Genomic DNA, 12,099 nt, shown 5'->3' on the forward strand with positions numbered 1-12,099 from the left:
CCCGTTTTTAATGTTCTTTACGTTTTTAGAGTCCCGATAACTTGATTTAGCTTATTCTAGCAATAATTTAACCATTCTGACCCTGTCTAACCATAAAATATCAAAATAAACACATTTTACCTATGAGTATTTTTCCAAATATAAATTCTATGTTAAATTATTGCTCGAATAAGCTAAATCAAGTTACCGGGACTCTAAAAACGTAAAGAACATTAAAAACGAGGCTTGGAATCACTTACTATGGAGCTTGGAAGCTTGAAAACCCTAACTATGGCTTCTCCCCTTGCTAATTTTGACCAAATGAAGAAGATGAGCACAATTTTCCATCTTTTTCTCTTTTAATTCATTTTAATTGTCAAATTATCAAAATGCCCCTAACTTAAAATTTTCCTATTTCACTTATCTCATGTCCATTTTTGCCTATAACTTAACCAATGGTCTAGTTACCATATAAAGACCTTCAATTTAAAATTTCATAACAATTGAACACCTCTAACACGTAGAACTCAACTTTTGCACTTTTTACAATTTAGTCCTTTTGACTAAATTGAGTGCCCAAACGTCGAAATTTTTGAACGAAATTTTTACGAAATCATTCCATGAAATTGTAGGCCATAAAAATATAGTAAAAATAAATTTTTCCTTATCAGATTTATGATCCCGAAACCACTATTTCAATTAAGCCTAAAATCGAGATGTTACAATCGATAGTCCAATTTCACAATTAAAAGCCTCTTAAAGTAGATTCTCTTTTCGCACCTTATATTTTTTTTCGCCGATCTATAGTCATCTAAATCCAAAACATCCTCAATATTTGTTCGCCCTTTCAGGATACAATGCACAATGATGAAAACAACTACGATCTTCCCTAATATTTGAATTGAAGTCTGCTTGCTTAAACGAACAGTCGCTCCAACTCTAATGTGGAGATTCGTTACATGATAATTTCTGACTCATAGCTGTTGAACGTTACCTTCCTCTTCCCAACCACATTAGACCCTTCCACTTTCTTCCACGCTTCATCACCTGCATCTAATATTTCGATCTTTTCTTCCTTCAAGTCCAAACCATCATTATATTTTCATTATTATCTCTAGGGTTATCCATAAACGCAGTTTGATGAGAACAACATCTTGAATATTCCATCTTCCCAAAAACCCCCTTCGACATTTCCACCAGAATATTGGGTGAATACTCCGTTTCCCCTCATCTATAATATTCTCTCCACTCGCTGTCTTACTTTTCCTAACACCGTTACTCTTATCATCGGTTCTATCTAAACCCCTTTCCAATAGATGATCAACCTTCTCCTCGATCACCTCTAACTTTCCACTTAGTTTTGAAATGTTAGTCTGAATATTTTGTATAATACCCATAAGTTTTTCCTGTTACAAGAAGATAAAAAAGTTATCAGATACATACACGGATTTCCATAGATTTATAACTGTACATAATTATAAGAAACTCGATTAATATTTATACCTCCATCATTATGTAACTTGACAAACTTCTCTCTCTTTCCGGTGTATTATCTCCCCACCCTTTCCCTCTACATGGTTGCTCAACATTCATTGTAATACAAGAGTAAAACTATAACCTCCCTAAATCTTACAAAGGGGAAAACAGTAATAATATTAACTACTGTAAATGAACCATATACAAAGCTTTACAGCACTTATAATTTAAAAACAACTGATATTTAAGAAATATATAACAATACCGATACGCACTATTATCATTTACCTTGCTCCTTCAGCTGATAACACAGAAGGCGGCAAGTTTGAATCTACTCTTCTATTGTCCTTCGTATGTAAAAACTTGTTTGCACCAAACCCAATATCTGCTATGCATTGAATTTTATCCATTGTAGTATCTGACCATCCTTTCAATCCAAGTTAACCCCAAATTGCATGAATAAGGATATTTCAAGTCTCTTCAAAGCCCAGTCATTGGAACTAAATATTTAAAATATGGGGCAAATAGGGGGTTGTTCTCTCTCCATATTGGTGTCTAACTGGTTGAAACGGTAGTAAATTTGCAATGCTTATCTATGATGTGACAATATGGATGGACCACATCATCGGTCACTCATCTAAGGTCTCTAATTTAGGTTCGCATGAGGTTCGCACCGTAATTGTCACTCGAAACAAACACCAAAACATATCACTAAAATCGAAGACGTCAAGATGTATGGTGCTTTTTGGGTGCTGGAAGGCTCCTATGTCCCTATTGCATGGATCCAGCTGAGCCCACTTGGTTACTTCGTTGAGAAAAAACATGGGCTTGGATCCAGCTCACTTGATGTGCCAGAACTTTGGCTTGGACTTGGAAAAATGTTTAAACAAGAAGAGTAGTTCATGCTCTATGAGTGACAGTGACGAGTCTTTTAGTGCTTGAAGAAACTAGCTCTGATGACTCCTCACCCGCTAATAAGAAATGAAGCTGTCAATTCCAATTTAAGATGCCTACAGTAAGCAGTAAGACAGAAGTGAAAACTGCAATGGAGGTATGTAGAGACTCATTATTGCTAATTTGTAGGTATTGTTTGATTAGCACTTTGAATGCTTAAAAAGCACTTCCAAATTGCCAAGAGAGATAAGGATTATGTACTACTGCCATTTTTATAAATTTTACGAGGTGTTGATGAAAATAATCAAAATGGAGTAGGCTCAAGCATTTACCGAAATCTGCAAGTATAAATCTTTCTGTTGTGTTGGCAGAGCTAAAAACAATTAGCAGGAATAGGTGTAATTACTTTTTTAAATCCCATCAGATATCAGTTATGTTTCTCTTGAAGTGTGAAAGTATGTAGCTTTTCATTTCGGGTAACCTAAGACCTGAGAACTATGGACTGAATAGCAGTTGCAAACACAAGGCATTTCCTTGAAAGTAAGCAGCCAAAAAAAAGAAACTTGGAGGGCTAATAGGAAATAGAATAATGGATGTACAGTGTACTGTTCTCTTGATAGATAGAATAGATGTTGCAGATCACCAGTTTACAGTTATATCTAATAGGAAATAGAAAAAATTAGACATTCTTTGTAGTAGCTTAGCTAGCTATGTTCTAAGGGTTCGCACAACGATAAATTATAAATTAATTGAAGAAGGATATGGACGCGTGTCAAGTTCTCATTATCCAACGTCTATTGCTTTCACACATTTTGATATGTAGTGATAGTTTCATCACTTGGCTATGAATAATATCAACAGTGAGACAATAAACCCTATGAATAATGTAAAGGAGAATGGATCACATGGTTTTATACTGGGTAATTTTAAGTAGTCAAGTGAATCTTTATGTGCTAAGAAAATAGGCTCTTTACGATTAAAAATTGCCACCTGTCTTTATACGCGATTAAATGTAGAGAGCAAACTAGCCTAACAGTTTTGTTTTTTTTATGAATCTAAATTTTAAAAATGTGGAAAAATATGTTTATATGCCATTTTTATAAGTGTTGTCGTGCAAGTACATATTTTGCCACTGAATTTGTTGTACCATTTATAACTTTTTTCTCTTCATGTTGAGGGATCCTGTAATTTTTCTTGTAAGAAAAAGCTGTTTACTTTGAAAGCATAATCCATAGAAGAAAGTGTGACATCCAAATAATATCTTCTTCTAATCAGATTGTAATTCTTCATATTTATTAATATACTTCATTCAGCAGTTTAAAGGAACAGAAAATGGAAACCAAAGCAATTGTAACTATTTCGGAAATTTAAAAAACTCCAGCAAATGCTAATTCAAATTCATTGCTTTGTCAACTAAAAATCCAACTCAGATTAAAAAAAAGGCAATATAGAAAAAGAATTTTAAAGCAAAAAGCTGAAAAACAGAGCGCCCCCCCCCGGGCACATCTTAACTAGTTGAAAAGCTATGGTGCAGGGACGGTAGGAAATGAACTTGCTATTGGGTTCTTCACAGCGACGCTCTTCCGATTGCAGCCGCTGAGGGATAGTTTTTTGGTGAGATTGATGATGGATGTTGCATCTCCAGTTTTCTTGGTCCTCCTCAACTCTTCTTCCACTTCTCTGTCTCCTGCTTTTGTTTGCTTCTGCATCAAGTGATTATAAACTCAATGTCAAAACTATGAAGAAATTATAAGATTATATTTGCTTTGGGGATGAGTACACGAGAGGAAGGCATATTTCAGCAAGTTCCAAACCACAAATTTGTAATGACACAGAGAGAGATTGAGAGAACTCACAGTCAAATCATCTTCCATGTATTCTAGAGTAGCAGGCTTGTAATTCTTTTTCGCATCAAGTGTCTTCTCTCGATTTTCATAAAATCCAAAGTCATGTAACAATGATGATTTTTCTGAATAGCCTTTAAAAATCCTGAGCAGTTCTAAGCCTTGCTTGAGACCAATCTGCAAATTGCAACAAAAACAATATTTAAGCAGATATGCATGACAATATAAACATAAGTTGAAATTTTCTAATACCACCACTGAATTACATGGAATTTGTTCTAGAAAGCTGCGTAGCAAGTTCGCGAATGGTTTGCTTAATGATTATCAAACGATTTCTTTTCAACTCTACATTTTAAACACATTTCTAATAAAAAGGAAGCTTTTTGATTCATTATTAAAAGGTGAAAGGTCCTCACTTTCTTCCCAATAAATCATTTCATAACACATCAAATCAAAGAAACTAAACACACCCACAAATTTCAATGGCTTTCAACATACACAACCATAAACATAAAATGCTGTAAAGCAAGAGAAGAAACCAAAATACCTCTTGAGTGTCCCTACTATGAGTTACAGGTTTGTTCTCATTGTTTTCTAGGATGATGTGGAAGAGCTCCTTGTTAGGGATGTCTTTTATAACATGCCACGTAACAGGGAAGAAACCATTCCACTTGTTCAGTTGCCAGAAGTCCATATCTTTATTGAAGTCCACCTTGCCAATCATCTCAGCTAAGCCAACAAACTGTCCACTTCCATTAACCTGACATTACATTGTCAAGAAACAACATGAGAATTAATATTATACATGTAAATGGCATCAGAGAGGTTTAAATATGTACATAAAAGAATTGAAAGTAGCAGCTTATTAATTAACAGCATGTTAAGACAGTAAATCTCGATCTTATAGCTCCATCATAGTGGTCTTAAAACTACTACTATGATAATGTTAACTAATTAATTAAACTACAGTGAGAAACTGTTTCCTAAAGTGAAAACTTTATTAGATTAAGGGAAATAAAAACCAAGATATGGAAACTCTGGCAGAAGTCATGTTTTCAACTCACCGAGAAAAAAAGAAAGATAGGACATTTGGTGCCAGTCTCACTTTCTCTAGTTTCAGCTTCATGGAATGCTGCATCTAGCTTCCTATTGCCATTCGGAGTACTTGACCACACATTATACTTCATGGATTTGTGGACATCATCCTCGCTGTAGGACTTAATGACAAAGAACTTTGCATTTTCATACTCAGTTGGGAAATCTTGTAGGTTGTATTTATCTTTATATAAGTTAAGTCCCAGGCCTTCCTTCTTAACAGAAGAGTCCAACGGGGCAGCCCTGTTTAAGGCCCTTGGACCACAAGTTAGTTCAGCAGAGGTTTCAAAGTCAACGTTGGATTTCTTATACCTATCATTTTGATTCCATGTTCTCCCATTCTGTCTGTAGTTCATATGACCATTGTATTGGGAAAGACCTTGCTTTTGGTTGTTAAATGAAGATCTTCCAGCTGGGTAGTATCCCCTATAAGATCCTGCGGATGGATCAGAACCTGAATGAGGCCCCTGTAACATGAATTCAGATAATCAAAATGTTGAAACCCCAAGGAGCAAATATTTGCAAAATTTGAAAACCATTCACCACAGTGTAATGATGTTAAAATTAGCTTCAAACAAATTGATTACATCATGGAAGCAGAACTTCAACTGTTATAAATCATATAACAATCTAGAACATAATGATGGGACTTAGGAGAGGTATCAGAAAGTAATCACAGAAGAAGAGGTAAAAGTGTACTAGTTCTCCCTTCTGCTTTGCAAAGCACAATCAGATACACAGACAATGGGTAGCATATAAAGGCTATGTCCATTGAGAAAGTGTGGCCATGTATTAATTGATCATAATTTTGGGGGTTAAATCAAGTATGCTAATCCAACATCAAAAAGAACCATTCACATAGATGTTTCCACCATTTACAATATATGCAACAGAAGTACTATTCATGTTTTATAATAAAAAATAATTTAAACCGTATGCCTAGCATAAACTGGGAATAAAATCAAGAAATAGCTTTGCTAATAAAAATACAATAATCTCCATAATGAATAAACCCAAAACACTTAAAGTACCTTGCTTAGTGGTTTGTTAGGCTGAGCGTAAGCAGATTTCGATAGTTTAGTACCAAGGCCATTAGATTTTGTTGAGTTGAAACCATTTGACTTTGCAAAAGCAGAGCCAGAACCATATTTTACATTTCCAAAACCATCAAGGATTCCATTTGAAACATCTCCAGCATATGTTGAATCCCATGAGTAACAAGGCATGGCTTCTGATGCATAGGAAACAGGAGGCTGAAAATATCCAGATGAATAATATGGTTGTTGACCAAGGCATTGCGCATCAACACCCATTAGAGCCCCAGTAGCATATGGGTTATAGCCAGGCAAATAGTAGACCAAGGACCCATTTTCCGATTGCACACCCTGGTGCAACAATCCAATAAAAACCAGAACAGTCAACATGTGGAATTTGTAATTCCATATTACTGGTAATGTTAAGATGCAATAAAATGAAATCAATATGAAGGGATGATGCCATAAATGTGCAGCGAAGTAACTAGCAAGAAGAACATACTGTAAGTGAACCATCGGTAAGAAAATAACCCTTATCATCAGATTGAGTGAATGACCCATCATAACCTGAAAAAAAATCCAATTAATGTTATTTTACAAAATTAAATACGCTTGATAGTTTTACCTTAAACAACAGTAAGCCAAACTGCAAAAGAAGAAAAGAATGACAATCTGCACAATAAATATAGAGTCAGGAACTAAAGCCTAAAAGTTTTGTTCCCCTCAAAACATTTATCCTTTATTGGGGAATATGAATTAGGTAATTTAGGAACACTTTTCAACAATTGCTTTTTCATATGATTTAAAACACCTACAATATCAATGTGTTTCATCATGACCTTGGCATGCAAATGTTCTAACAAATGGATGGCAACAATGAAAGATAGAATGATAGCAAATCTCATTTGCAATAAAATCCATGGCTATCCTGATTCTAACATTGTGTACAAATGCCGTGTTTCAGCATGAAGGATTGTCATATAATCTAACCTGGGTAGTAATAATTTTCAAAGCTAGTAGATTGATTGAAACCAGGTTCTCCAACCAAGTCTTGATGACTCTCAGCTTTTGCACCAGAAGATTCATATGGTGAAGAAGATATTGTGGAAGTCAAATCAGATGCCACTCCAATTTTTCCAGAATTCTGGAAACATCAAAACATGCCAATGTCACAAAACCAGGCACAATAGTCGATAAAGCAAAAACACAGAGTTCAATTTGGAGAAAAACTTTAGAATAAACGATAAAATTTAGAATAATTAATTCATGACATACCGCATCCTGCTCAGCCAATTTGGGAACAGCTTCAGACTTCGGAACCGCATTGATGGGTTCAGCTAAGTTTACATGGTTAAGTAATATCATCAGAGAAACACAACATTCAGAAAAACAGATTACACAACTACAATCAACATAACATTCAGAAAAACAGATTACACAACTACAATCAACATAACATTCAGAAAAACACAGATTATACAATCACAATCAATCCAGGTCAAAGTATGACTTCAGCTGCAAATTTGAGAAATTAACTGACATATCACATCAATATGGAAAATTGCAACACAAGAAAGTGTCTCTGCTTATAATCATATTGGTATCATGAAGCTGATTCAGATAATAGTATTAATTGGATTTCGTCGATATACCAATTCCATCCACCATAACTAAGATGCCAAACAAATAGATTAATCCCCACTGACACTTGTTGTTACTGGCTACAAAGATCAAAAAGTTTAGGTTTTTTCACAATATCTAGGCTATATAAAACGAGAAACAGTCAACCTATAAACATCATGTCATTATAAACCATGAATTAATTGCTTACAAGGAAGGCATAACATATAATCAGAACTGAAGCAAAGGATACGATTCTCCAAAGTCATTTCACCGGCCATTATCGAGATACCAGATAAAATATTCGAAAACCCAATTGACCTAAAAAATTCAAAACAGCCAAAAGGCTTAGTGAAAAAGTTTGAAGTTGCAGTCTTTTAAAAGTGTATAACTTAGCTCCAATCCTCAACGCCTATTTTCAATAAAAGAAAGGAAGATACTTAATAACAACAACAATATTTATAACTCATGGTCATAGCCTTAGCGTTTAAGGTATATCTAAATGCTATTTATTATATTAAATAAATGTTTTAAAAAATCATTATGTATCAAATTAAAGAAAAATATTTTTTTCTTGAAAAAACAAGCATTTAAATGTTATTAAATTGAACGTTAGCACATCAAATAGGTGTGAAAGGAAGAGATTCAATTCTTTTCTCATGAATAAAAAGCAAAAGATTCTTTTCTAAAGTAAAAGATATCTTTTTTTTATTATTACAAATTCTAAAAACAATAAATAATATCTAAATTTTAGACCCAAAAAAAAATAGTCAATTCACGATGCTTTTGGGATAAGGAAAAAAAATAAAAGCTGAGATATTTTGAGGGAAAATCGGGATTTGCATAATCTTGCAACTAGGGAAAAGATAAGAACTTCTTTCTCCCCCAATTTACAGTGCCAAAAAAATTAACTCAAAAAAGAAACACCAAAAATTGCCAAGAAAATAACTTTTCATTTAAAGAAAAAAAACTGCATTGTAATTTCTTTTAAACAGTTTTGCTAAAACAGCAAACAAAAAGAAAACAACTTAAAAATTTTAAAGAAAAATGAAAAGAAAACAAAAAATTTTAGAAGAGAACCAGAAATGAAAGCCAAACCTAAGGAGCGTGAATCAAAACCCACCTGAAAAAAAGACCGGATCCGATCTGATGAGACGGGCACCGCTAGGAAACCCGGTTTTGATTGAAGAAAACAAACAAGTTTTTCTTCTCTTCCTTTTTCAAGAGTGTGAAGTAGAAAAAGGAAGTGCGAGAGAGAACAAATGCTGAAACGCTTAGGCCTTTTAAAAGTGGGGGAAAAAAAAAGACGGAATCTTTTTTTTTTCTTTTAGAGTATGATAATTTTGTTTCTGAAAAAAAATGGACGGGTTTGATTAGTTCCATGTTTTAGAAAGAAGGAATCGTGACCGTTGATTCAGAGTGGAGTCAATGTCCCCGTTTAAAATTTAATTTCTCCAATCCTCTTTTATTATTTAAACAAATATAATTTTATAAAACTTCCCCATTAACTCCCCCCCCCCGCCCCAATTCCCAATATTTCCCATTACCTTTTTTGCTTATTTTTTATATTAAATGTCAATTTTCTTTTATTGCTTTTTTTTTATTTTTTTAGGTCTTATATATTATAAAAATTAAAAAAATACTAACTTCATATTTAAAATAATAATTAAAAAAATTTTAAATTCCAGAGTTACCGATTTGTATATGGCAATTCATTTTCATGGCGTTTCATTAATATCAAAATCTTATCTGGCATAATAAGAAGTACGTTACGAATCCAATAATATTAATCTCATTAAAATAAATTATCAAAATATACTAAAAATATGATAATATTTATAAAATTAACATATATTGTTTTTAATAGTATAACCTTTTACTTAAAATTACTTAAATAGTTGCTTGGTTTAGGTGATGTTTGCCAAATAGCATTTCATATTTTTCTTTTATTTATTTTTAAAAAAATTATTTATTGTCTTTAGCGATGACGATGGGTCAATGGCCCATTATTAAGTAAAAACAGTTCAAGTGTTGATTCAATGAGCCCAATAAGGATGGGGCCTCAGAGAGAAATTGAGCCCAATACTAAATTGACCATTAATAGTCTTGTAATTATTGAATTATTAAATGCCAAATTTCTTTTTCTTCTTTTCTTTTTTGCTTTTTAAGTATTACATATATATGATAAAAATTGGAAAATTTTATCAAATTTATATTTAAAATCATAATTAAAATATCAAAGGAATCAATCTCGTATATGGTAAGTTAATCTGTTGCTAAGTTTTAAATAGAAACTGCTACTAAAATTCAAATATTTTAATTTCATTAAAAAATTTATCAAAATATACTAGAAATATGATAGCATAAAATTAGCTATATCTATTTTATATTTGTATATCCATAGAGAATTATAATGCTTGAATTATTAGATGTTGCTCTTTTTCAGGTCTTATATATTATAAAAATACTAATTTAACCCTTAAAATCATAATTAAAATTTCAAAGAAATCGATTTTGTATATGGTAAGTCGTTCTCTTACCTAACTTTCAAATAATGATTCTTATATATTATAAAAATAATAATTTCATTTTCAAAACCATAATCGATTTTTTATATGGCAAGATATTCCATTGCTAAATTTTAAACAAAAACACTTCATTTTTATCAAAATCTCATGTGTTTTGAGTATTCATTACGAAATTAGTGATTTTAATTTCTTAAAAATTATTAAGAATATGTAAAAATATGGTCATAAATATAAATTTAGCTACATCTATTTTATATTTGAATATTCATGTAGTATTATAATGCTTGAATTATTAAATGTTAATTTTGTCGACTAAGTCTTAATTCAATTAGTTTCAACATTGTTGCCTATGAGGATGTGAAGTGCGTTTATCCACCTATTTAAAGATTGTGAGGGGTTTTGGGTGGTTCTATTTCTAGGCAATGTTTATAAACGAAAATGTGTCAAACTCTTTTTTTTTTTTTAAGTCTACTATATAGATAGTCACCCAACTATAAAAAAAATTCATTTTAAAAATTCAAAATATGAGAGGAACCAATTTTTGTATACCATAATTCATTAGTTTGGTAACCAATTTTTGTATGTGGTAAGTTTTAAATAAAAAATTCAATTAATATCAAAATCTTACCAATCATGATAATGTATATGTTGCGATTTTAGAGATATTATTTTTTGTATGTTACGATTGATGGGTCAAGGGCCCACTATCAACTGAAAACAGTTCGAAATTCAGCCCTTTGCTGGGCTCGCTCTCACCACACTACAACTAAACTAATAGACTAGTATTCACCATCACAATTCGCATTTTGGTTTAAGAAAAGTCCTTTAAAAAAACAATATTTTCATTAGTTCAATCACTGATTATTAGCTTTCACCTCACATGTTTGTACCCATTACAAATATAAATCATTTGCGTAATAAATATAAACAAATATATTTCACGTTAAATTCAAGTTAAAATTTAACTACAAATTTTAGGTCTTATATATCATAAAAATTGATATATTAATATATTAAAGGAACCGAAGCAAATCATTTTTTGAATAAGTTTAAAACAAAACACTCAACTAGTAACAAAATCTTATGCATTGCATTACGGATTGAGTAACATTCATCTCATAAAATAATTATTAAATTATAGACAATAATTATAAAATTCACGACATCTCACATCTTAATTAAAAAAATTACTCTCTACATGCTTGAATTCTTAAATGTCAATTTTATTTGGTTGTATTTTATTTGTTATAAAAATTGAAACATTATTAATTTCATACTTAAAATCATCATTAAAATATCAAAGGAAGTGTTAGGATAATTATCATTATCAACCCAACAACTCAAATGGGTTTGGGTCGGATTCTATTGAGTTTACAGACTGAGCTCGCGATCCTGCAAAGTTACACGTGTATAGGATCGTATAAACACGTGTTAAGTTTAGAGTAAGATACGTGTTTATATGCATGAAACTTACCTAGTATGTCATATCAATAAGCAATACCTATATTATATAAATATACAAACACCAACATCTTAGAGAGACAGATAAAAATACTCAACAAGTAATTTATACATGACAAATCATTTTCTGTATAAATTTTAAATAAAAGTCTCAATTGATATCAAAAT

At 31.9% G+C, this 12,099-nt stretch overlaps 1 protein-coding gene across 2 annotated transcripts; it reads right to left on the reverse strand.

The window, feature by feature from the left end:
• Positions 1-3,684: 3,684 nt before the first annotated feature.
• Positions 3,685-8,263, reverse strand: LOC107908563 (YTH domain-containing protein ECT1). Of its 2 annotated transcripts, none has more exons than XM_016835772.2 (9): positions 8,196-8,263; positions 7,598-7,659; positions 7,313-7,466; positions 6,825-6,889; positions 6,320-6,673; positions 5,258-5,755; positions 4,741-4,953; positions 4,206-4,370; positions 3,685-4,052 (listed from the first exon to the last, which is right to left on the reverse strand). In XM_016835772.2, the coding sequence occupies exons 1-9, from the start codon at positions 8,221-8,223 to the stop codon at positions 3,873-3,875; spliced, it is 1,719 nt and encodes a 572-aa protein (XP_016691261.1). In that variant the 5' UTR covers positions 8,224-8,263; the 3' UTR covers positions 3,685-3,872. The 2 variants fall into 2 exon arrangements, with proteins under 2 accessions (XP_016691261.1, XP_016691259.1); XM_016835770.2 differs by having other exon boundaries at positions 8,154-8,263.
• Between the last annotated feature and the right edge of the window lie 3,836 nt (positions 8,264-12,099).

The sequence above is a fragment of the Gossypium hirsutum genome, chromosome D02, assembly GCF_007990345.1.
Source record: "Gossypium hirsutum isolate 1008001.06 chromosome D02, Gossypium_hirsutum_v2.1, whole genome shotgun sequence".
In the NCBI taxonomy this organism is placed as follows: domain Eukaryota; kingdom Viridiplantae; phylum Streptophyta; class Magnoliopsida; order Malvales; family Malvaceae; genus Gossypium; species Gossypium hirsutum.

Coding starts and splice junctions, on each gene's coding strand:
- LOC107908563 (XM_016835770.2), bottom strand. CDS start 8,223: ATGGCCGGTGAAATGACTTTGGAGAATCGTATCCTTTGCTTCAGTTCT. Junction 7,467..7,597: donor AATTGGCTGAGCAGGATGCG/GTATGTCATGAA, acceptor TGATGTTTCCAG/AATTCTGGAAAAATTGGAGT. Junction 4,371..4,740: donor ATAGTAGGGACACTCAAGAG/GTATTTTGGTTT, acceptor TGCAATTTGCAG/ATTGGTCTCAAGCAAGGCTT.